General features: G+C 48.4%; 1 protein-coding gene across 4 annotated transcripts; it reads left to right on the top strand.

The window, feature by feature from the left end:
* Positions 1-421: 421 nt before the first annotated feature.
* On the top strand, positions 422-25213 carry Hps1 (Hermansky-Pudlak syndrome 1). Of its 4 annotated transcripts, XM_013506203.1 has the most exons (21): positions 460-504; positions 812-1163; positions 2071-2177; positions 4293-4409; positions 9380-9562; positions 9783-9925; positions 10922-11030; positions 13091-13251; positions 13653-13758; positions 14379-14480; positions 14627-14696; positions 16661-16704; positions 17949-18116; positions 18211-18390; positions 19480-19535; positions 19973-20107; positions 20196-20261; positions 20901-21045; positions 23334-23447; positions 23904-23986; positions 24444-25213. In XM_013506203.1, the coding sequence occupies exons 4-21, from the start codon at positions 4293-4295 to the stop codon at positions 24604-24606; spliced, it is 2145 nt and encodes a 714-aa protein (XP_013361657.1). In that variant the 5' UTR covers positions 460-504; positions 812-1163; positions 2071-2177; the 3' UTR covers positions 24607-25213. The 4 variants fall into 4 exon arrangements, 3 of the variants coding, with proteins under 3 accessions (XP_013361658.1, XP_013361656.1, XP_013361657.1); XM_013506204.1 differs by lacking the exon at positions 812-1163 and having other exon boundaries at positions 422-504; positions 9425-9562; XM_013506202.1 differs by lacking the exon at positions 812-1163 and having other exon boundaries at positions 422-504.
* Positions 25214-25456: the final 243 nt, after the last annotated feature.

Genomic DNA, 25456 nt, shown 5'->3' with positions numbered 1-25456 from the left:
CCCTGCCCCCCCCCCCAAATAGACTGAGAACCCTTATGAAGACAGTCCAGGGTTGGCACTCGGGGCATCTGGGGTCTTCCGAAGCTTGTGTCTCTTCCGTGGGGGTTGGGTGACAAAAGGGCAGCGCTCCTGAAGCGGGTTCAGCAAGTAAAACAGGTGGAAAAAGGCTCCGCGAAGAGCCAGAAAACCGGGTTCTAGTTTGGCTTCTTAGCAAGTTTTCTTCTGTATAATGGGGCCAAAATGGGGACGTTTTCAGGATCTGGACGGGAACCTCCAGTGGGAAGCCCAAGCGTAGCGCCGCAGCACAGCACGCCCCGAAGGGCTGGGGGCGTGTCTGCCAGCCGCGGGTCGGCCTCCGAGCGGGCTGGGCGGGGGCGGGGCTCGAACCCGCGGAGGAGGACCGAGCTCAGGCCCGCCTCGCCCCGCCCCGCCCAGGGCCACGTGGTCTCCCCCGGAAGTGCGCCGGTGGCGAAGCTGCAGCCTGGCTGAGTGGGCCGAGATCTGGTACGTGGGCCTGGGGAGCGCCGGTGCGCCGTCCCGCCCCGGGTCGTCCTCCAGCCGCGGGCAGCCCTTCCGATGACGGGGAGGCTGGGGGGGGGGGGAATCCCCCGGAGAGGCCACACCCCCCACCCTTACCCACCCGCTGGCAGTGCTCCCAGCCGACCTGCAGCCCAGGGTCGCCTCGAGTTCTGGGAAACCTGGTGATGTGGGAGTGAAACTGCTGTGAAAACTGCAGTGCGGGGCGCGCCTGGAGGATTTGGGCGGTGGAGGGTGACCCTCGCTCTCCTGAGACTCCGGCGCTTCCGTCCAGGCAGGGATAAGGACCGAGGCCTGCGGGTGTGGTGGCCTGTAATCTCAGCACTTGGAGGCTGAGGCAGGAAGTCACTGAAAGCTCAAGGCCAGCCCTCGCTGCATAGTGAGTTCAAAGCCACCGTAAACTACACAGCAAGACCCTGTCTCAAAGAAAGAAGAGAATAGCAAGCAAGATAAGACAAAGGCCCTTGGGGCAGTTTCCTAAGGAAAGGAGACGTAGATGGTGAAAGTGGGCGCTGGGGGTTTTCCCAGGTTGACCTACGCCACCCAGAGCCCCCTTCTTCAGAAGTCCGCTCCCCGAGTCTACCCTGTAGAGCAGGATAACCATAACAAGCAAATCACAAAATGAGGTGAGTGAAGTTCTCTTTCCAGCAGCCTCAGCCCCTGCTGAAGAAAAATGGAACATAAGGACCGCTGCAAAGCATCCCCTGCTCCCCAGAAGGTGGGGTTGGGGCTGTTGCTGGTGATGTAGCCGGTGGGTCCCAGAGTTCTGCAGAAGATGCCGAACCCGAAAGAGTCCTTACCTGGTGGTCACTCTTGCTTACAGTGGTTTCCTACTAAGCTTTATATTCCTGCCTTTTATCAAACTATGTATAATTATGGAACTAGAGCTAGATTAGTTTATTCTGTTATTAGCAGAAGGGAAGCTGGGAAATACGAACAGCAGATGGTTCCCACTCCGCATCGTTTAAGAAAGCTTAGTTTGCTAAGCTTAGGAAACAGCCTGGTTAGTTGCCCCCATGACTCCCTGTAAGCCTGTAGGGAGGTAGAACAGGGATTTGTTCACTCATTTCCCAGTTGGAGATCAAGGCCCAAAGAAGTTGAAGTGACCTGGGAAAGCCAATGCTAAAACCAAGACTCCAGTTGTTTTCCTGTTTACTCCATTCAGTGTCCTCCCAGGATATCTACTCTCTTTTCTCTTCTCACTCCCTGCAGCTTGGGATGGGCTTCTCCCATCACTCAGCGAGTTCCTGGGGCTGCTTAGGGCCCCCTTGCTGGCTGTACCTTGTCTGAGCGACCCATAGTGAAATGAGAGCTCCTAAGAGGAAACAGGAAATAGGAGCTAATGTTTGTGGGTACCTGCTCAGTGCAAAGGATTCTGCTACCTGGATTTGTGTTTTCCATCTTGGGGGAAGAGGGCCCATGACATCATGGCCCTTCCCTGGCTTGTCCAGTCCCAGGAATGGACAACAGTGGGGACCAGAGCCTATGCTTGTCCTCATGCACTCTCTCCCTCTGTGTCTCAATCATTTGCAGGACCAAGGATGCTGTGCTGTTGTTCCATGCGCTGGTCACTCAGTTCGGCTCCTACAGCCCCGTGTGAACCTCTGGCTGCCTGAAGTTGTGATGTGCTACTTCCCAAGGTAGATCCTCATCCCCTCCTGGGACAGAGGGGGAGGCAGGCAGCTTGGACCATGGAAAGCAGAGTGAGGCAGGTTGAGCTGTCCTGGACCCTGCACTCCTCCTTCCCCCACCCCTGCTCCAGCTGTGCATCCTGATGTCACCTCTGTCTAGCATCCCTGTCATCCCCTGCATCCAGGTGAACATCAAGGCCTGCTGAGGGTCTAAGCTATGCCTCTTAAATAATTTCCTTCCTCTGCATCAAGGAATGGGGCCACACCAAGCTAACTGGGCTTCATGACATTAGCATGGCCCATCATCAGCCCCCTCCCATCAGCCACAGTCTCCACATCCCATAGCCAACGTCTCCTGGAGATGATGGCCGCACCACCTTGGTCACACCCACCTCTGGTCCCAGAGCAGCCTCGTGCAGTCTCGCCCTCTCCAGCCACTTCTCACCCGGTTGCTCTTCCTGTCCCTGCCATAGTGTTTAGCAATCCCATAGGAAGAGTCTGACCTCTTGAGTCTTTCTCGGCGCATTAGCTTGCAGATGCCTTGGATTCAGCGCTCTGGATTAGAGTTGATAACCCAACTGGAAAGTTGAGAAAAATGCAGTGAGGGGATCCTGCAGAGTATGACTGAGCCTAGGACCTCGAGATGCTAGGAACCTCCTGGGAAATTGGGCACCCTCTTGTGTAAGAATTAGAGCACAGCTTCCAAATCATTGTCATAGCTTAGCACACGGACAGCATGATCACCTCTGTGTAGCACACTGATGTTCACAAGGGGATTTGGAACCCAGGCCTGAGGCCTCTAGCTGCAAGCAGCAGACCTGGAGCTCTTGCCATTCTTAGTCAGGCTGCCCTAAGGGTTGATAACATCAATATCCTACTGCAGCCCAGGGTCAGGGCACAGTGTGGGAAACTGTGTTACAGGTACATCAGCTGGTGAATAAAACCCATTTCATATACTGAACCATTAGTATGTGTGGCACAAGCCAGCTGCACCGACATGTTCCTGTAATCCCAGGTACTCTGGTAGCTGAGGTAGGAGGATCACAAGTTCAAGGCCAGTCTGGACAATTTAAACTCTATTTTAAAATGTAATATAGGCTGGGTGTGATTGCACACCTGTAATCCCAGCACCTGGGAGGCTAAAGTAGGAGAATTGCTGTAAGTTCAGGACCAGCCTAGGCTACATAGTGAGCTCAAGGCCAGTCGGTACTATATAATGAGACCCCATCTTAAAAAGCCAAAAAAGGAAGGAAGGAAGAGAAAAGAAATGGGAAAAAGGCAATATAACCCAGTGACAGAGCACTTGCCTGATATGTGCAAAACCCTGCCCAAGAGAGCCATGCGCACTCCAGCAGTCAGCTGGTGCCTGATCTGAAGTGGAAGCAGCTAGTGTATCTTGGCCTCTAAACAATCTAGGTATAGTTTTCCTTCTAAATAGAAAACAGATCCAAAGTGGGCACCCCTCTTAAAAAATAAAAGTGTGAGTGGTGGGGAAGAGGGTACAGAGGGCTAAAGACATTTATGGCTGAAAAATTGAAGTTAGGTTTGATTAAGAAGGAGCCAGGGATGAGGTCTTCAGGCAACCTGTTTCCAAGAGCAGGAAGCTTTTGAATAACATGGCTGTCATGTTGTGTGTGGTGTGCTGAAATAAACTCCTCCTGGGCTCTGGGGCCCATCTTTGGGGTTGTTTTCTGTTGAGAGGTAAAAACTCCTCTGGACTACCTAGAGGTGCAGTAGCTGCTTCCACTCTAGACCGGACACCAGCCATCTGCAGTGAGTGAGCGTGGCTCCCTTGGGCAGTCCCCTCTGTCCAGACCAAAGTCAAGTTCTGTCCATACATTTGTTTGTGAGAGGCCTGATGCTGTGGGGTGAGAACCTCCTGGGTAACACAGAGGAAAGAGCCTCAGACGTAGCATCAGACAGGCCTGTCCCTGTGCCCTGTGCTGTAACATGAGTAACTGAAGAGCCGTACTTCCGTTAGAGTGTAGGAAGCCTCTCATGGTAGTACCTGGTGTGTGGAAGGGGCTCAGCGAATGTTTGCTCGAGTTAGGATCCTCGTCATTATTCAGGCTAGCTCACAGCTGTGGGAGCCAGGGTGACCTTGACCTTTTTTCTCTCTGGCAGATGAAATGCGTCTTAGTGGCCACCGAGGGTGCAGAAATCCTCTTCTACTGGACAGATGAGCAGTTTGAAGAGAGTCTCCGGCTGAAGTATGGGCAGTCAGAGAATGAAGCAGAAGAGGTGAGAGGATGGGTACGAGGGAACAGAACAAAGCTACCAGAATGCAGGGAGGCAGGAGGAGCTGTGTTCCCCCATCCTGGGCCAGCCTGAGGAATTAGCAGGACCTGTGAGTCAGCCTCTTGATGCTCTGAGCAGTTCTACACCACCAGGGCTCTTCCACCCCACTAGGGCTCACTGGGCCATAGAGGCAAGAGGAGGAAGAATTATAACCACACAACTGAGAAGCTTGGTGTCACCAGTTTCTCTGCAAACTTTTAACATAGAGTTAATGCATCCATTTTTAATAGCCACATTAAGGTATAACTGACATTATACGTATTTGATGTGCTTCAATATGTGTATGCATGTGATTACCATGAACTTGTCTATCACCCCAAAAGTTGTGATCCCTCCTTTACCACCCCCAACCTGTAGCAACTACTGAACTATTTCCTATCATGACTGGTGTGTATTTGTAGACTTATATAAAAGAATCATATGGTATACATTTGGGTTTCATTTTGTATTGTTTTTGTTTTTTGGTCCGGCCTCTTATACTCTGTATAATACTTCAGTTCCTCGGTGTTGTAATGTGTATCAATCATTCATTCCTCTTTATTGCTGAGTAGTAGTTTACTGTCTCAATGTGCCACAGTTTGTTTATTCATTTACCTGCTGGTGGACATTTGAGTTATTTCCAGTTTTTGACTTTTACAAATAAAGCAGCTGTGAACTGTAAATCTCTGTATGGGCATATGCTTTCAGTTTTATCCAGGATAGAATGGCTGGATCATGAAGGTATATGTTTAACTTTTAAAGAAACTGTGAAATTTCCCCAAAGTGGTTGTATCATTTTATGTTCCATCAGCAGCATGTGAGTACTAGTTCCTCTCACCAGTACTTGGTATGGTCAGTCTTTTTAATTTAATTTTTGAACATCCAGCAGATGTTTACTAGATCTCCTTGTGTTTTTTCATTCAGTGACGAGTGATTTTGAGCATCTCTACATATGTGTTAATTTGTCACATCAGTGTTTGTACTTGTTTGCAGTTTATAATGATTACATTCATCGTAGGATGTTGGTACATGTATATGCTACGAATATGTACATGTATATGCTATATGCTATGAATTCTTTTTATTTCCCTTATCCTGCCTTCCCTCCACCTTCCCTTCATCTCTGGATCCCCTTTTCATTTGCAAAAGGTCTATCTCCCTGTTTCCTATTACTGTCTTTTATTTTGCTCTTTAAATTATTCATACTATCCATCTCTCATAGAAGAGCCTATATGATATCTCAGCTTGTTTTATTTGTTGTATTTAACATTATGATCTCAAGGTATATCCATTTCCCTACAGAGGACTCAAATATATCCTTTCTTCTGCCAGAGTAGCACTCCATTGTGTTTGAACTACGTTTTCTTTACCCATTCATCTATTGATGGATATATAGGCAGCTTCCAAGATTTAACTATTACGAGTTGTGTTACTATAAACATGGGTATGTATGTATGACTGTGTTATGTTTTTAACTCTTTCAGGAAGATACCTAGAAGGGGAATAGCTGGATCAAATGGAATTTCTAATTTTATTTTTTCAGGAATCGTCATACTTATTTCCAACAATAAAAAAGGGTTCCTTTTTCTCCACAGCCTCTCCAGCATTTGTTATTATTTGATTTCTTGATGATAGCTATTCTTTCTTGAGTAAATAGAATCTCAGTGTTGTTTTAATTTACATTTTTCTGTTAGAAATGTTGAACCTTTTTTCATGTGTTGGCCATTTGTACTTCGAGAAGTGTCTATTCATTTCAGTTCCTCATTTTTTGAGTGGGTCTTTTATTTTGGGAGCTGTAATTTTTTTAGTTCTTTTATATTCTAGATGTTAATCCTCTGTCAGAAGAGTAGCTGCCTTGCTATATCTTTTGCCCATTTTTTAACAGATTGTTTCTTCTGCATTTTGAGAGTTTCTTATATATTCTGAATGGAAGTCTTTTATTAACTATATCCTTTGCAAATATTTTCTTCAGGCTGTGACTTGTCTTTGCATTATCTTAAGAACATCTTGCAAAGAACAGCAATTTTTATTTTGATATTCCAATTCTCTATTTTTGGTTTTATGGATCATGCTTTTGGTATCATATCTAAGAAAGCTTTGCCTAGCCCTAGGTCACAAAGAGCTTTCTCTATATTTTATCTGGAAGTTGTATAGTTTTGGGGTTTTATTTTAGGCCTAATGATCCATTTTGAACTTTTGAATATGGTGTGAGGTATGGGTTGAAGGGCTTTGTTTTATTTTACATATGGATATCCAGTTTATTACTCAGAAAAAAAAGTTGTCATTTCACTTATATAATCTCCACTCTGCATTTTAAAGCAGTAATGTAGTTTGAATTTTTTTCCTGGATTAATTTTGGGCTAGAAAAATTTTTATTAGGGATGCAGTAGGGGGAGTTCCTGTATTTCTGCAGCAGCACCAAGGAACTGACTGCCTCTCAGTGCCCTGCCTGCTGTAATGGGCCTAATCACAGCTGGGCCCACTTCATTTCAGCAGGCTATTCTACCGTCAGCATCACTGATATTCTGATATCAGTGGTCATGGACGGATGATGAAGTGATTTTATTTAAGCAAAAAATCAGATCTATCTCAGGCCATTTTATTTTTTAGAAGTCAGTACATCTAAAATTTAAATAATAGTCCATTCGTTCCAGAACTATTCTTTCAACTATGTCCATTGAAGAAGCAAACTATTTGGCAGTGTTGCCCTTGCAGTTTGTTAAAAACCTGATACAGGAACAAATCTTTATTTTTCTCAGCTCCTAAATGACTAGTGTAAAGAAAAAAAGTGTTTAAAATTTTATTTTTTATGTATGCCACACATTATTTTCCTAGTCACATAAATAAATTAATTGTGTGAAATTTACAAATGCAGCAAAATAATTTTTAAATGACCCATAATTCCACTACCAACAGTTTTTAGCTCTTTAATATACATTCTTAGGGCCTTTATCATTTATGTACTAGAGATCATACCACATTTACAGTTTTATTTCCCTTTTTTTTATTTGCCATTCTCAAAAGCATAATTCATAATGGCATCATTATATCAGTATATGAATAAATATATCATCACTTATTTAACCATTTCCCCAATACTGGACGTATATGTTACTTCTAGTTAGCTATCACTGTTACTGTAAGGTACACTTGTGCTTGAATTCTGTGTTCCATTATTTTATATTATTATTATTCCTAAAAATAAAATTGGGAGCTGGCGATTTAGCTTAGCGGCACAGCGCCTGCCTGGCAAGTGCAAGGTCGTGAGTTCAATTCCCGGTACCGGAAAAAAAACAGCAAAAAACATAAAACAAAATAAAATGAACCAAAAGCCTTTTACAGATATTGTGGCACTTTATAATTCCACTAAGTAGTATATGAAAGTGCCCCTTTACATTCTACCAAAAAATTTTTGGTACAATATACCAAAAAATTTTTAGCTCCCCCACCAAAAAAGATTCTTCCTGTACCTTTATGGAAAGCCACTACTTTTAAAATGAGTTGCTGTGCACAATCTAGACTTTTAAGTAACTTTTCTATGCATATAATTCGTGACAATTCAAAAAAACTGCACAATGTGAATAATTCAAGCATCTGTTCTTACCTGTGTGGGACAGATATTCACTGAGAAACCCCCATTTGCTGGCTTGTAGGGGTAAACCAGTGAACATAGTGATGTATGTTAATAGTGATGTTAATCTCTGCTGTAAGAGAATGTAGGGCCTAAGAAGGCTGTGCAGTGAGCCATGGCAAGTAAACGTCACAAATTCAGGTGATGCTGTATGGATAGAAGACAGGACAGGGTTTGAATAGGGAGTCATGGAGGTGGGGTGACCCCAGGAGTTCAGTAAAGGAGCTGTGTAGGCTGGGACTGGAATGATGCGGAGGATGTGCGAGTGTGACTGCCATACTCTCAGACGCACACCTGGGTTCCTGAATGTTGGCGAGGAGACATGCCCCAGTGCTGTGTCTCACTTGTATCCTCAGTGCTGTACCCTACTGCTGGCCAGCTGCCCGGTTTTCATTTCAATCAAAGCCTCACTCACAGCTCCATACTCCATTCAGGGCTCCTCCAGTCATCCTGAGCAAGATCAGATGTTTCTTCCGTTCTTTTCTCTCCAGGACTGAGAATTGGAGAGGTAGCCATTCTACTGACTTTCCCCCGTGTGTACTCACAGATTCACAGCAAATTTGCCCCGTTCTTTTTTACTTTTGTGTAGTTATTTTATTCCTTTCTTTGGGGGGCAATGAGAATGGATGGGGAAGAGCTTATCAAAGTGAATGCATCTTTGTGGAAAATAGGAAAAATAAAGAAACATTTGAAAAATAGAGAAAAATATCACTTATATTCCCCATACCTAGAAGTGATAGCTCCAGCCATTTTGGCTTTCTTAATATCTTTTCAATACTTTTTTATGTATACGTTTTTAAATACAGTGCATCCTTTAAAAAATAACGCTGTGTCAAAGGAATTTTCCATGTCATTGAACCGCTAATATTTTAAGTAGCTATATAGAATCTCTCATCATTTAAAGTATTTCCTTGACACTGTACATTTACATTTTTTCCAATTGTTTACAACTGTGAATTATGTTGTAGTGAACTTACTTGTTTCTATCTCTGGTCATTTTCCTTAGGATAACTTCTCCAAAGTAGTTTATGCCAAAAAAATGACCCAGGCTTTGGTTCATATAGCAGTCTTCCTTAGAGCTGGTGAGTTCTCCATTAAGTGCTCCAAACATGCCAGTGTGGAATGTGGCAAATGTTTAATATTTTCTTCGAGATTCAGATCCTGAATCACAGTGAGCAGGCTGACCCCTGCCTTCCAAGCTGCCACTCAAAGTGTAGGTGCAGCCTCTTTTTGTCCCCTCCCTTTCAGGACAGGGAGCTCTTTGATGGCAAGGTCCAAGTTTTGCTTATTCCTTTGTCCACAGCATCTGACACACCCGAAGCACTGTTCCTTACTTATCCCCTTGCAGCGCCCTGCACTGGAGGACCAGCTCAGCACTCTCCTGGCCCCAGTCATCATCTCCTCCATGACGATGCTGGAGAAGCTCTCTGATACATACACCTGCTTCTGTACAGAAAATAGCAACTATCTGTATGTGCTTCATTTGGTGAGTATGTGGCCCTGTGGTCCATGTTCCTCTTCCTCCTGCTCCATGAGGAGTCCGCATGCCTCTCCCCAATCGTGGACTACAGACTCCTGTGGAAGGCAGGAGCTTCACAGTATCAAAACCTCCTGGCACCCAGTCCTACCTCTAATTGTCCGTGGAGATCGAGGCAGGTGGAGGGAGCTCCACCAGCCTGGCTGATGTGGTCTGTCTGCACCTACAGTTTGGAGAATGCCTGTTCATCGCCATCAATGGAGACCGCACTGAGAGCGAAGGGGATCTCCGGCGCAAGTTGTGTGTGCTCAAGTACCTGTTTGAGGTGCACTTCGGACTAGTTACTATGGACGGCCAGCTCATCCGAAAGGAGTGAGTCCTCCAGCCTGGTCCCCCTGGGTCTTGCTGAGCCCTTGTAGAGCCAGTCAGCCTGTGCCCGGCCTCAGTGAAGCTGCATTTCTATACTCTGCCCCAACTATGTCCCTGGATCTAAGAAACGGCTCAAAGGAGCAGTGAAAACTATCTTTTCTGAGCCTCTCATTTTACACATGGGGAAGCTGAAGGGAGAGAAGTTAAATAACCACCCAGAGGTATCCAACTGGTCAGTGACAGCATCCAGCCTAGCAGTCTGAGCTAAGCATCCCCCTTATGCATTCTGTCCACTGCCAACCCTAGAGGTCTGTCATGACCAGCCAGGTCTGAGCCAGTCCTCTCTGGCTCCTCAGAGCTGCCCTAGACTCTCCCTTTGGAAAAATGCATTTCCATGCGTACATACTCTGGTGACACTTTCTGAAGGGCAGGGCCGCAGAAGCCATCTCTGGCCCTATAAGGAAAGCCTGAGCAAAGCAACGTGAGTAAGCAGCCACATTGAGGCGCTCACTGTATCTGCAGGCATCACGTCATGAGTTGTTTTAGCTGTCGCAGTGTTGCTGGCACATGCTATGGGCAGTGAGTGCACTTTATACAAACCGTATTTGTCTAGCCAGGGCAGTCAGTGTTTGAGAGGGCTGTGCCCTGTGCTTGGCCCTGATAATAGGCCAGCATTGTCTGTTTGTAGAGATCTGTGAAGGACATGAGGCACAGAAAATGCAGGAACCTTCCTGGCTCCGTGTCTAGCTTTCATATATGTCTGTGTGAAAGAGACTGAGGGGTGGAGTCATTTGCTCAGTGGCCTGACGCCTGGTTCCTGCCAGTACTGCTGTGCCAGGGCACACGTGAAACACAGCCCCTCCCTGCCCTGGGCTCCCCGACAGATACACAGTCACGTTTTCTGAGCTCTCTGGCTCTGATGCTGGCCTGGGATAAGATCCCGGGGTTGTCGGAAGTGACCGGCTTTCTCACGGGCCACTGTCTGTGTTTCTGCTTCAGGCTGAGGCCCCCAGACCTGGACCAGAGGGCCCAGGTGTGGGCTCACTTCCAGAGCCTACTGTGGACCTACAGCCGCCTACGGGAGGAAGAGCAAAGCTTTGCTGTGGAGGTGACTATGGGACGTTGAGGCCTCAGGCCTGGGAAGTGTCGGGTTAGAATGGGCAGCAGCCAGCTTGAAGACCATGTTTTGACCTTCATGAGTAAGTGCCCAGGAAGACACTGAGATCCAGAGTTGTTCCTTCTGGCCGTACAGTGGCCCTTCCTATAGTAAATAGCTAGATTCTGGGTAAAACTGACTTTTCAGTGCAGTTTTAGGACTCACTATAGATTACAGAAATCTCTGAAGATAGCACCTTTAAACTTGCCTCCCATCCCCAAAAAAGATGTAGTGAACTGAAACTAGGGTAGAAAGCAGTGAACAAAAGCAGCGCTGAAGGCAACACTGCCCTGAGTGCAGTGACACCCCCACTACAGCCAGAAAACAGTCCTCAGCCAGAAGCACCATCAGGATCTGCACCTGCCCTTCCCAGGTTAAACTGGGATGACGAGCTGGCGTGGCTGGCAGTAGCGCCACCAGGGCCTTTGTGGGACAGACTTAAATTCTCTCTGTAGAGCAGTGGGTCTCACTTGCCAGTACCTATCAGAGTCATCTGGAGAGCTTGTGAGGTACACACTGTTGGGCCCCACCCTCGGAGTTTCTCATTCAGCGGGTCTAAGTCAGGGCTGGCTCTAGGGTTTACATTTCTAATGGATTCCCAGATGCTGCTGCGTGTGCCAGTCTGAGAGTCACACTTTAAAAACCACTGCTTTAGAGAACAGACTAACCTGAAAAAGAAATGAGCTCACAGTTTAAAAAGTCAGTCTCACCCTTGCACACCCACCCTCCTTTCTGAGAATGAACTTCTTTGACTCTGCTTCATAAATCTGCATATGCCTTTTGAAGAAACAGGAGGAGGAGGAAAAGTAGAGAGGGTAGAAAAAGAAGAGAAAAAAGAGGAGAACAGGAAGAGGGAGAATGAGAAGAAAGAAAAAGTCAGATACACAAGAAAATAAGCCACCATGGGTGAAAGCCAGAAGTCAGGAAATCACTGACCAGTCCAGTAAACATGGGGTATCCACTATATAATAAGAGGTGCCCCAGGCCCTAATGAGTAAAGACACAAACCCTGCCCTTGAGTGAGCTCAGCCATATGTGAATACTAAAAATGCTATAAAGTGTTCTAGGTGCGACACTAGGTTTCACATCCAAAATCCATGGTAGCACAAAGCATGGAGTGGTCGGCTTCTTTGGGGAAAGACTTCTTGTAGGAAGTGACCTGATGCACTTCGGACAAAACCCAGACTCCTCCGAAGCCCATCAGGCCCTGTGTAACCTGTTCTGCCTCATCTCAAGCCTCTCTTGTTCTCACTCTCATACATTGCTCGCGTGGGATTTCTTTTAGTTTCAGAAAAGCTGTATGTTCAGCTCTGTCCAATATGTTAGTCATTAGCTACATGTGGCTTTTGAATACTTAAAATGTAGCTAGTCCAAATTAAGTTATGCTGTACATGTAATATGCACCAAATTTTGATGACTTAGAACAAAAAAAAATGTAAAATATCAGATTGATAATGCTTTTACATTATATGTTGATAATACTTTAGGTATATTAGACAAAATAAAATATTAAAATTAATTTCACCTGTTTCTTTTTACTAGAAATTATTAAATTATGCATAGGACTCACCCTCTACATTTTAAACAGCAATGCTGTAAACTGCACAACTCAGGGCCTTTGCACTTGCTCTTTCCTATGCTTGCTATGTTCTTCCTCTCCTCTTTCTTTGGCAGACTTTCCAGTTCCTTAGATTCCAGTTTAAAGCTCACCTCCTCGGGGATATTCTTTGAACACCCTACCCAAGTAGGTCTGCTGTTTTTCTCTAGTTTAGTACTGTGTATTTCACACTGAACACATATTGTGGTTGGCTTGAATGTTGTCCGCTTCATCTACTAGAGTCTGCTGACCAAGCTGTGAGCCCAGGCAGGCTGAGACCATGCCAATCATGGTCTCTGTACTCCTAACACCTAACACCCAGTGTGAGCTCAGGATAGACTGAGTGAATGTGCCCACCAGCCCCAGGCAGCAGCAGGAGACGGTGCTGGGTAACACGGCTTCCTCCCCTAACCAGGCTGTGGAACGGCTAATCCACCCCCAGCTCTGTGAGCTGTGTATAGAGACACTGGAGCGGCACGTGGTCCAGGCCATCAACTGCAGTCCCTCACGGGGCGGTGAAGAGGTCATGCATGCCTTCCTGCTTGTGCACTCCAAGCTGCTGGCCTTCTACTCCAGGTGAGCTGAGCCGCAGCCTCCCACCCGCGCCATTCTTACTCCTTCTGCCTGGAAATCGTGGCCGCCTGGCCCGGGAACCCCCTCTACTTCCATGCAGCATTCCCAGACTTGACTTTTTCCACCCTCCCAGACACTCCCATCTCTGAGGCACTTCCTCCTGGAGCACTTCGCAGAGTCCACATTAAGAGACCCATCTTTATGCCCTTATTGGTCTCTGGGAATTCCCAGTTGGCAGTTTGTTTTTTTTTTCCCACAACCAAATTGTATTTTAAAAATTGGTGAGTTCATTTTATTTATACCTATCTCCAGGAAGGATTAGGTTAGCCAGTCCCCACACACTCCTTGAGGGCAGCGCTGGACTCCATGTTGTGCTGACGGTTGCCCTGCTCCTGTCTCCACAGCCACACCGCGAGCTCCCTGCGCCCAGCCGACCTCCTTGCTCTCATCCTCCTGGTTCAGGAGCTCCACCCCAGCGAGCACACAGTGGAGGAGGATGACGAGGCCCAGGTGTCAGAGCAGGAGGGGGCTGTCGGGGAGATGGCTCCGAAACCCTGTCCGGAGAGTGGTGGGCGGGCCCTGGGGACTGTGCTCGCCATGGGACCATCTGGGCCAGTGGGTGGATGTGGTGTTTTCCAGTGGAAGGAGAATGCTGAAACGCCGGCGTCTGCTGGTTGAAAGTGCAGACTTGTGGAATTGGCCCTAGTTTGAAACCCAGCTTCTTTCCTTAACCTTGTGAGCTGAGATTCCCTCACTTTACAGTGGGAATAACGGTGGCATTGCCTCACAGGGGTATGATGAGGGATAAAGGAGACAAGCCACGCAATGCCCAGCAGTGCCTGGGCAATGAAGGCTCAGTGTTAGCCGACATGTGGACACTGTTGTCACCAGTGGCAGGGAGGTGCTGGCTTTGAAATGTGTTGGGTCTCTGGAATTTCAGCGGTTCTGGGAAAAGAATAGACCACCTAGAATTGAAACCTCCCCGGCAAGTCTGAGGACTGTATACCTAGGTCAGAACATGGAATAGGTTGGAGGTGCAAAGTGCTTCTCTGAAGTGCTGGGAGGCAGAGGATGGGTAGAGAGAAGCCAGGTCAGATGTGCCCTAACCAATGTCTCTGCTGTCCTCAAAGCCTTCCCCACAGAGAAAAGCCCGGAGCAGCCAGAACATTCCTGTGCAGCAGTCCCGGAGCCCACACACGTCAGGCCCAACCAAAGACAGTTCTTCAGGGACGGTGTGTGCCACACCCTGTGTGAAAGACAGGGAGGATCTGCCTCACCATATAACCAGCCTCCTCCCAGAAGAGCAGGGCCCTGAGCCCCCTGAGAGAGCCTCACCTGGCCCTTGGCCCTTGGTCTAAGCTGCTACTTCTCCCACCAGGACACAGACAGCTTCTCCCTCCCCGAGGAGTACTTCACACCAGCTCCTTCCCCTGGGGAGCAGAGCTCAGGTGAGGCCTGGGACCAAAGCAGTGGTGCCGGCATGAGGGCAGATGTCCACGTGTAGCCAAGGAAATTGTCTTCCAGTTCAGTGGATCCCTGGGTGTCTCACAGGGGCCAGACAGGGAGCCCAAACTCCTGTAGCACAAGCTGTTCCCTGTGGCCCTCTTCTCTGCCAGCCCTTGGCATGAATCAGAGAACTCCTAAGACCACTCAGGTGATTCATAAAACTTCCTATGACAAGTTGATTGTTTTTAAATTCATCTTTATGTATAGTCTCAATCTCATCCTTTTTTGTAGATAATTAAACCATTAAGTAAAATTAAATAATAATCGTTTGAGTTTGGGTACATTTTGAAATATAACTATTCAAACTCCAGTTTATCCCTTAATCTATTTTTCCAGTGTATGTTGATAAGCAATAAAAATGAACTATTAATATTCAAAAAGTTGTTAACTGAAAAATATACAGAATTTCTTAGAGAAGAAGATAGCCCAAAATCCAGATTGCCGTCCTCTCCATGAGCATTACATACATGTCTCTGAAGTTCTTAGAATAAAAGAAAGGATGCTTTTAGCTCACACCAGCTGAGAGAAGAAAGGATGAAAAGTTGCAGAAGGAGAAATTTGTTGGGGACGGTTTTGAAAGTAGTTTTATCAAGTGGCTTCCTTAAAAAGTGGCCTTAGCCCTGGCTGGACTCCCGGGGCCCTGATCTAGAGTGGAACCCCCTGCTGTGTGACGAGTCCTCGCCCCAGGTGCATTTGGCCCCAACCTGGAGATCTTTAAAAACTTAGAACTGAGCCTGTGCCCGAGGTTCTAATTTAATTGATCAAATTGTGGCTGGGGCTGCAAGATTTTTTTTAAAAAGCTCCCTAAATGGTGTGCATGGTAAGCCAAGGTTAAAAGCCATGGGGTTAAATTTCCTTAATTTTAGGTCCCTGGGCCAGCTTCAGGGAGCTGGGAGCCTCGGTTGTGTGCCAGCGCATGTCTTCGTGCCTTTCCTGCGGGGAGGCCCGCGGCCAGCTGCAGGTTCTCTGAGCTCTGTCTGAGCTCCAGGCACAAGGAGTGGCAGAGCTTGTGGATAACTTCTGCAGTTCCCTCTTGCCACTTCCTTCCCTCATTCATCGAAAGCCTCCTCCTTGCCTTTGCTCTTGGTGTTTAGCTCTTTATTCTGCAGAGCTTTAAATAATGCCCCACTGTGCACAGAACTCGCAGCCTAGAAATGACTTCCTGAGTTGCGCTTCTTCCTTTTTTTTTTTTTTTTTTTTTTGGCACTGGGGGTTTGCACTGCACTCCGTTCCTGACCCTTCTTACTTTTTATTTTGAGACAGGGTCTCAGTAAAGCACGAATCCATGTCTAAATCAGGTTTGTAAAACTTAGGAACTTGCTTTCCCTGGAGAAATCTGATTACAAGTGAAGGTTATTTGCAATGAAATTTAAGAGAGAATATTATTGTTCCAAACATCTAATATCTCAAGTCATTAGTGGTTTCAGTAGTTTTCTGTGAACTAGGAAGGAAATCAAGCTCAATTCTTAGTACAGAATAGGTCCTCAGTGAGAGTGGTGATTGAATAACTGAGCAAGGAACTTGTGCTGGCTCCGAGGGAGGACCTGAAGGGGTAGAGGGCAGAAACAAGGACTGGATGAAAGGAGTTAAAGGGGGCATCGGAGGAAAACGCCCCCATTGCCAGGTATATGCTTAGAACTCCGTTCCCACCTAGCCGCTGGCTGTGGGTAGCTTCTCTCCTCTAGACCCGGGCCACTTTACCCTGGTACTGCAGTGCTTACCTGGAGCTTGCCAGGTGGGGATGAGATGGCTTACTAGGGCAGAAGTCCCAGTGAGGCACCTTTACCCCCACCTGGTGCTCTAGCTGAGCTATTGATGGCCGCTCTTGCGTTCTCTGACATACTGTTGGGCCGTTATTTACATTCTCACAGTGTTTACATTAGGATATTTCCACCTGTGCCCACAGGTAGCACCATCTGGCTGGAGGTGGCACCATCTGACATTCCGCAGGTGAGTCTCCTGGGTCTGATTGGGCACCTGGGATTGTAGAAGTTGGGGAGCTACTGGGAGCACCTGCCCCTCCCAGATTGCTGTCTACCAGTGCTGCCCTCCACCTGCCCCTCTGAGGGCTGGTCAGTATGGAGTCACCTATGAGCTGGGAGGTGGTACACCTCCCACCCCAGGGAGGGTACAGGATGCGGAGTGAGAGTGGCCCTCCACACCTCACCAACTCCTTCCCTCTCCGTGTTCTGGGCAGTCCCGGTCAACATACACAACATATTCTCACTATTTAAAAAGTAAGAAATACAAAGGATAGAAAGGAGAATAAAATCACTCTTAGTCCCATCCACAAAGTAAAATTAGCATTTTGGGGTGTTTCCTTCTGTTTTTTCTTTTCTGTGATTTTATCTGCGCCCCATGTGCACATACTGGGTATGTATACACACATACTGTATTTTTTTCTTTTATCACATTCGGATCTTAATGTACTTCATTTATTGTTTTACTTTAACATTTTTCCATTTACAAAGTTCTCTTCAACAGTATGGGCTCTAAGGATTGCTCAAGAGACCATCTATGCATATGTTACTATTTATTGAGCAAATCCTCAGAACAAGTGACACATTGTTTCCAGTTTTGTATGTATGTTATATATAACCAAAGTCACATTCTTATAGAGAAATTTTTGTGGCATCTCTAATTATTTCCTTAATTCTCTCTTTTTTTTTCTTCTATTAAATGCTTTGTTTCTCAGAGCTCCCTCTTAGGCTGAAGTCTTGTTCATTTAGTTGTTTTTTACCTTAGTATCTCTACTTTAGGGGTCTGTCGGGACATTCTGAAATGACAAGCATGTTGAATTTGGAATACCTTCCTCTCACTGAAGGCAGGGCAGGGAGACAGTCCCCGTGTCTGTCTGTCCTACCTTCTCTGTGCCTTCTGGGCTACCCCCCACCTCCTACACCACTTGCCCACTGCACTGCATGATTGATCATGAGACCCAATCATGACGCTGGGCAGAAAGGCCCAGGGGAAGCTGCAGGACCAGACAGAGCGGGGACTACAGCTGCAAGCAGAGTTTCAACTGAAGGCAGGGATCTAAGAACTGGGATTTCTCTGAGCTAAACACTTATATTCCCCATGGTTCATGGATGGGGCAGGGAAATAGACAGTCGTGGGTAGATCCAACTTGGGGTGGGGGCCAGATGGCTCTTTCGTCCTTGCCCACCGCACTGATAGTTCTTTCTCCTCCACAGGTAGCTGAGGACACCCCCCAGATGCTGGCCCCTCATTCCCCAGTGCCTTCTAGTCCCCGAAGGATCTTCCTGGATGCCAGTGTAAAAGACAACTACTGCCCTTTGGTGCCCCACACAATGTACTGCCTGCCACTGTGGCCAGGCATCAACATGGTGCTCCTGACCAAGGTACAGAGCCCCTCTCCCTGCTCTAGTGGTGCTCAGGGCCTAGACAGTGTCTCACTGGCTGTCCATTCCATCTGCCCTCTGCTCTTCCCTGCAGAGCTCTAGCACCCCGCTGGCCCTGGTTCTGTACCAGCTGCTGGATGGCTTTTCCCTTCTGGAGAAGAAGCTGAAGGAGGGCCAGGGGGCTGGGAATGCCCTGCGGTCCCAGCCCCTTGTGGGAGACCTGCGCCAGAGGATGGACAAGTTCGTCAAGAATCGAGGGGGCCAGGAGATTCAGGTGGGGCCCAGGCTGTAGGGCCAGTTTATATCTAGCGGATGAGAGGGCAACAGTTCTGGTTCCTGTCCCCGCTTCCCACAGATCTGTGATTCTTGTTTTCCCCATTATGAAAAGAACAAAAACTGAACAGGTTCTCTCCAAGTTTTCAGAACATTTTATGTGAGTTTACTAGAACACAAATTGTAATTACTGTTTTTTAGAGGAAGAAACTGTGGCTTGGATAAGTTGTAATTTAGCCAGAATTGGCTGGCTTGTTCGTGAGCAGCAGAGCCAAAGCCTAGATGCAGTGATACATTAAAGACCAGTGAACTGCACTTCCTGGGGCATCCTCCCTGCACTGTGACCTGCCGCCTGGGCACCAGGGGCAGCACGCAGAGTGCAGGACACATAGAGCTGGGGTAAGAGCTGAGACCAAGAGCCCAGGACAGTCTATAAACAGTTGAGGACCCTGACAGATTGGGCCTAGGAGCAGGCTGAGGAGGAAGAGCGGTCAATGAGTTTGGCAGTTGTGGCCACACGTGCAGCTGTCCGTGCCTGGGTCTGTCCAAGGAGCTGGGATTTATTGGCAGGAAAGGAGTAGAAGGATCAGAGGAGACACAGAAGTGGCTGGCATCCCACATACATCTCCTCTGGGAGAAGTCAGCAGCAATGCAGCGGGTGGCCTGGTACAATGCTAAGATCTTGTGCTTCATGAACCGCCACTGGGGGTCTCCTGCAGGGCCTCTCCATGCCATCCCCAACCTACCTGCAGGTGCCAGTTCTTCTCACCAACCCCCAGCCTGTGTGTCCACCCCGTGAGGGGCTCTCCTTGTTGCTCTGATGGCGTTAAGTGTACGTAGCTGTGCCCATCAAGGCTGGAAACACTGCCTTTGGCCCAGAAATTGCTGCTTAAATATCTACTGAGGGAACAGAATATGGTGACCCAAAGCGCACAGAGCGCTGGCAGAGGGCCACTGGCAAAGCCCGCCTTGGCCATAGGAGGGCACGTTCCTCTGCAGCCTGGTGCTCCCCCGAGCCCAACTTGGGTAAGGCTCCCTGGGAGCTCACTATGTGAATAGTCTGGAAAGTAACTACCCATCCTCCTTCCAGAGCACCTGGCTGGAGTTTAAGACCAAGGCTTTCTCCAGAACTGAACCGGGATCAGAGTAAGTAGAAGCCCTTGAGGACAAGGGGAGTCCGTGGGATAGGACAGGTATTCTCCCGACCACAAGTCCCTGCAGGCTCCAAGGGAGAAGTTCAGGAAGGAGCCGATGCATAGCAAGGTCCTAGGGAAAGCAGAGAGTCAGCCCACAGGCTGCAGGGACAGAGCTGGGAGTGGGTGGAGTGTAAGGGCACTTGGTGTCCAAATAGCCCAGCTGCAGTTGCAGTGCTGCCTGGGTGCTACCTCTAGCAGGTCGCTGCCTACAATAATTAGCAAGATGCTGTGTTGGCAGAGATGCCCTAGAGCCAGGTGCCATGTTGGGGAGAGCTGGGAAGCTGCCTCCTAGCCCTCAGAAGGGGTGTGTTGTGCTTGATGGGCATGGCCACATGGGCCAGGCGCTGTACCTTTCCTGCTGTGATGCGGTCACCTTCTGGCGTCCAGGCTGCTCCAAATGTGTGGGAAGCTGAAGCGGCAGCTCTGCGCCATCTACCGGCTCAGCTTCCTGAGCACAGCGCCCAGCAGAGGAGGCCCGCACCTGCCGCAGATCCTGCAGGACCAAGCCCAGAGGCTCATGCGGTAAGTGTGGAGTTGTTCCTCGATGGAGCAGGAGTAAGAGGAGCTTGGGGCCCTCACAGCTGCCGTACTTTCCTGCTCCTCTTGGCAGAGAAAGGCTGCTGGACTGGAAGGACTTCCTGTTGGTGAAGAGCAGGAGGAACATCACCATGGTGTCATATCCTGATGCCTGGCTCAGCCCACCCAGGAGAGCCTGTGTCCAGGGCTCCAACCTCTGGGGAAGGAAATGCTTTCCACCAGTTCCTTTCTTTGAAGAAAAATAATGAAAGATAGTGTCCCACATCCCTCATCTATTAGGATACTCTAAGGCCAAAGTTCTAAAAATCCTCCTGTCCCAAAGTTAACTCATAAAAGCTCTAAAGATCCTTCATGTCAGTGCTGTCTAGCCAGCAAAGTGGTAATAGGTATTAGGAGGAAGGATAGGGGTTTCAGAGATCTGATTGGTTCAGGAGGTCCATGCCATTCTCCTTGGATTGTGACAATACCCTATAGCATGTAAAGGTCCTGACATGGCCTGCAGTAAACATGTATCCCTGTTTAAAGAATCATTTCTAAGACTTATTTGACCCTAATATCATGGAACACTAGTTTTATTGAGTACTTATTTGCCAGGGAATTTCAAGCCACTGTCCCTATTCTAAAAGCTCCGGAGTATCAGGCCTTAGTCTCCAGCGTCTTTGGTCTTCAGGAGACAGGTGAAAGCATTCCAGGGAGCTCTTCTCCACCAGCCACTGCCCCCCAGAGCACTGCTTTCCATGGTCCCTGGCTCTCTAGGCTCCTTAACTCAGGCCATTACCTACCTGGAGGACTTCCCGGGCTTGGTGCACTTCATCTATGTGGATCGAACAACAGGGCAGATGGTGGCTCCTTCCCTCGGCAACAGTGAAAAGACTTCATCGGAGTTGGGCAAGGGGCCCCTGGCTGCCTTTGTCAAAGCCAAGGTAACTGTTCCTCTGGCCCTAGCTCTCTTCATTGCCCATGGGGTGGGATATGCTGATGCCTGACCCCTACTCAGGAAGGACAGGCCCATTACCCCCTGTACACCGTCCTGTGGAACTCTGAGTGCCCCAAGCCTAACCCTTACTGCACTCGTCCGTCAATGTCAGCGTGCCCTGTTAGGCCTGCTGTGTTCTGGACCTGAGGGGCCAGTACCCAGAGGTAGGTGGGCCTTTGGTCCGTATGGGGCAACAACACCTGCCGTGATCAGATGTGCATTAGCACAGTGTCCTGGGCATCCAGGTCAGGGGAGGAGATGGCCAGTGCTTAGCATAAGTAGATGCTCGACAATTATGTGGGAACTAGCTAAAATGGAAAGAGCTACAAGGTCAGTCAATTTGGGCATCAGAATTTCCTCTGTCTGTCTGTTTTTTTGTTTGTTTTGTGGTACCAAGAATGGAATCCAGGACCTCCAATCTGCTAGGCAATACTCTACCACTGAGCTATACCCTGAGAACCATCAGAATTTAGAACTAGGTGTTTCCCACTGAGGACACATACTCTGGGAGTTCTTTTCTTCTCCTAATTTAACTGAATCTTTTTCATGGATAACTTCTATTTTTTTGTATGGAAAAAGGAAATTCTCCTCCCATCCTTCTTCCCTTGCTCCCTCTTCCTTCCCTTTCTTCCTTCCTTCTTTCTTTTTTTTGCAGCACTGGTTATTAAGTCCAGGGCCTTTGCACTGAGCTACATCCTCCCTCATTTTATTTAATTTTTTATTTATTTTTGAGACAGGGTCTCTCTCGGTCACTAAGTTACCCAGGCTGGCCCTGAACTTGCAACCTTCCTGCCTCAGCCTCATAGAATGCTGGGATTCTTCTGCCAAACTATGATTTTTGTCCAAATAAAGTCTATCATAATGATTCAGATAAGCTGGGTAGCAGAAGGCTACATATCTGCTTCTCACTAGCTGTGTGTTTCAGGTTCCTCATCAAAGGAAACGACGATACTGTATTATTGTACAGACATCGTATTATTGTAAAGATGATGAGATAAGGCATGTAAAATATTTAGCATAATTGTATGACACAGATACAGTTCATAGAGCACTTGCGCCCCTGTCGCTGCTGACCTCAGCCTCATCCTTCCCTGTGGAGATGGTCAGGCTCTCTGACACATTGCTTTTGTTATTGTCTGTGAAGTTTGTTGCACTTGAGCTCACTCTGTGTACAGCTGTGTTTGTCACATTTTCACCACACACTCCTCATGCTGGTAAATCTTCCATTACATGATTTTTAGCAACTCTGTAATAGTCTATCATGGGACTGTAACATAATTCATGTAACTATTCCCCTAGTATTTGAACCTTTAAATTATCTCTGTGCTTTTGTTATAAATAATTCTTCAGTACACACCTTTTGTGCATACACCAGAGTTCTCATCTCTCATTCTTTCTTCACTAGAGATTCCAAGAAATGGAATTACTAAGTCAATGGGAGGAGTGTTTTTTAGGTTATTAATGTATGTTGTCAAGTTGCTTTCCTCTCAAATATAGCCAATCCATATATCTGTGTCTAGATTTAATTAGTATATTGTGACCGGGTATGGAATGAATCTCACTTCCCTTCCAGTAGGGCTTTTAGTGAGAGTGCCCACAAGATCTTTTCCCGGCCCGACTGTAAGAGGGTAGCTGAGCAGTCAGGCTGTCTTCCCTTGCGCATCTCTCACACAGCCTCGGTTATAGGCACCGCTTAGGTAGGACAGCAACCCCAGGAGAGGGGAACCAAGGCAGATGGTTCCTCGGGTCCACTCTTTTCATCTGGGGTTTGTACTTGACCCTCACAGCAGAGTACATGCCTAGCTCTGGATGTCTGTACATTCTGACACGCATCCAAGCTGCAGGTGTGGACCCGTGTGTTACAGCCCAACCCTCAGCGGAGGGGTGAGTTGGGAGCTATGCAGGGGGCCTTTCTCAGTGGCCACACCTTGATCTCCTACCACCATGTTCATTTAGAGTGTCTTGGGATGCTGTGTAGCCTGAAAGATCAGTTTACTAATTTGTGACTTGTATACATTGTACAGTTATATATTTTATCCCTGCAACAGCTAGAGGGGCACCCCATCCATCCCTTTACCCCTTCTGGAAGTGTTTCAGCACAGTGCTTTGCTTCCTTTCTTCCTTTTTTTTTTGGTTTTTCTCCGGTACCAGGAACCGATTCCTTTCTTCCTTTTGAGGGAAGAGGAGCTGCCTGGTGGGCCATGCAAGACAGCTAAACACTGTCTCCTTCCCCAGGTCTGGGCTCTGATCCAGCTGGCACGCAGGTACCTGCAAAAGGGCTGTACCACCCTGCTGACCCATGATGGAGACTTCTGCTGCTCCTACTTCCTGTGGTTCGAGAACGACATGGTGGGTTTGCCAGTTCCCAGGGCAGGATGGTCCTTAGGCACCCTTGGAGGCCTTTTTTCTGCATAGCGTTCAGTCTGTGTCTCTCTTCTCTTCTTGGCCCTTGTGTAACAATAGGTAAGCACAGTGGCTGGGACCCAGAACCTAGGTCACATTCATTGTCACTCCCGCATCTAACTTTGCAGTCCCTCCACCCGCTACCTAGCAGACCTATGCCACTGTTCAGGCGGTATCCAAGTAAACCCGAATGATAGATGCATGCCTACACTGAGATCACGCCTCAGGCAGTGACTCGGTCAGTAGTGCTTCACTGTCATCACCTTCCTGTATGAAGGTACTTTCCCAGCACTGAGCACACCATAGGGCCATGGCAGGGCTCAACCCAGTTCATCTCCCTAGGCCCATGTTCCTTACTCACACATACCGCCTCCCTGTTCCCAAGACCTTTTCCTTCCGCAGGGCTACAAACTCCAGATGATCGAGGTGCCTGTCCTCTCTGATGACTCGGTCCCCATTGGTGTGCTGGGAGGTGACTACTACAGGTGATTCTGACTCAGGATATGGGGGCCCTACATGGGTGATGACGGCAGCCCCCCAGTGGGGGGACAGCTCCTCCAGGAATGCCCCACCCAAAAGCTGGAAGCCCCGGGTGGGGGCCCTCACAGGCTGGCCCAACATCCCATGGGGCAGGAATCTCCTGGGGAGGACATCTGTGTCCTGTGCTGCACTTGGCTCTGCTTTGGCACCATGGGGAGATGTCTGTGCGGGCCCAGAACTTCCCCTCTTGACTCCCCTTAGCTAGGATGCTCAGCCATGTTCCTCCAAGAGAGGAACTTCCGCCAGGGTTGAGCCCCCGTTGGGTCATCAGAAACAAGCCCAGGAGCTAGGGCCCAGTGAGAGGACCGAGAGATGAGCATTTGACTGGCTGGCCAGGCTGGTCCCTGGCTTGGGCCCTTGCCATGTCCTTGCTCCTGAGTTCCATCCTCCCATTTCCCCCAGGAAGCTCCTGCGCTACTATAGCAAGAGCCACCCAGCTGAGGCCGTCAGGTGCTACGAGCTGCTGGCTTTGCACCTGTCGGTCATCCCCACTGAGCTGCTGGTGCAGCAAGCCAGCCAGCTGGCCCGGAACCTGGGTGAGGCCTCCCGCGTGCCCCTGCCCTAAGCTAGGCTGCACTGCCCAGTGCAGTAGGCGTGTGTGCCTGTTCTCCAGCCGGCCCACTTACAGATGTTCCCTATGCAAGAGCTTCCTCGCGCCAGCCCACTGCTGCCTCCTGAGGATACACACAGGTCTCAGAGCAGGCCCAGGATTTCTTGAATCCTACCTGGACCACCTCCAAGTAGGATGACAAGCAAGCCCCGAATCCTCCCCTCGGAGGGAAAGAGAGGACACCGGCTTCCTCTTTACAACAGCCATGGCTGTGAGGTCCTCATGGCTGTGAGATGGCAGGGGCTCCTCTTTCAGAGCTACTTCTGTTCCCAGGAGAGAGAGGAAGTGCCCAGAACTCAGGCTGCCTGAAGACCCACCCCCTGCTGCTCTTCCGCAAGGAGGGGCTCTTTTTCCTACCCCAGATGAAAGGTGCTCCATTGGCTGGCTTCAATCCCAGCACTCCTGCCCCACCCTCCTGCTACTTCTACAGTTCTGGACTTTCTGGAAATGCTAGGCCCATTTCCCCATGTTCAAAATGTTAACACCTACCTCTTGGGGTGGTTGGGAGGATTACTGAACACTGGTATGTACTCAATAAATGTTGGTTATTATTCTCATCCAAGCCTAAAGTGCCGTGTGTCTGGACCTTTGGTTGTTGCTGAGAAGCCCCTGCTAGGTGCTGGTCCCTCCAAGCTGGTTTACTTCTTCTGGGGCTGTGGTTCTGAGCTCCAGGCCCTGGCCCAGCAATTCAGCTTCCCTTGGTTAGTGTGTGCCCTGGATTAAGACCACTTCAGAGGGGTCCAGCCCCTCTCTTCTAACCAAAGGGTTCCTACCCTGGGACGGACACAAGGACAGAGTCTGTCAG

Source organism: Chinchilla lanigera, unplaced genomic scaffold (genome assembly GCF_000276665.1).
Source record: "Chinchilla lanigera isolate Chin_1 unplaced genomic scaffold, ChiLan1.0 scaffold00106, whole genome shotgun sequence".
Taxonomy (NCBI): domain Eukaryota; kingdom Metazoa; phylum Chordata; class Mammalia; order Rodentia; family Chinchillidae; genus Chinchilla; species Chinchilla lanigera.
Note: the sequence above shows the minus strand (reverse complement) of the source record. Positions and strands in the feature narration are given on the sequence as shown.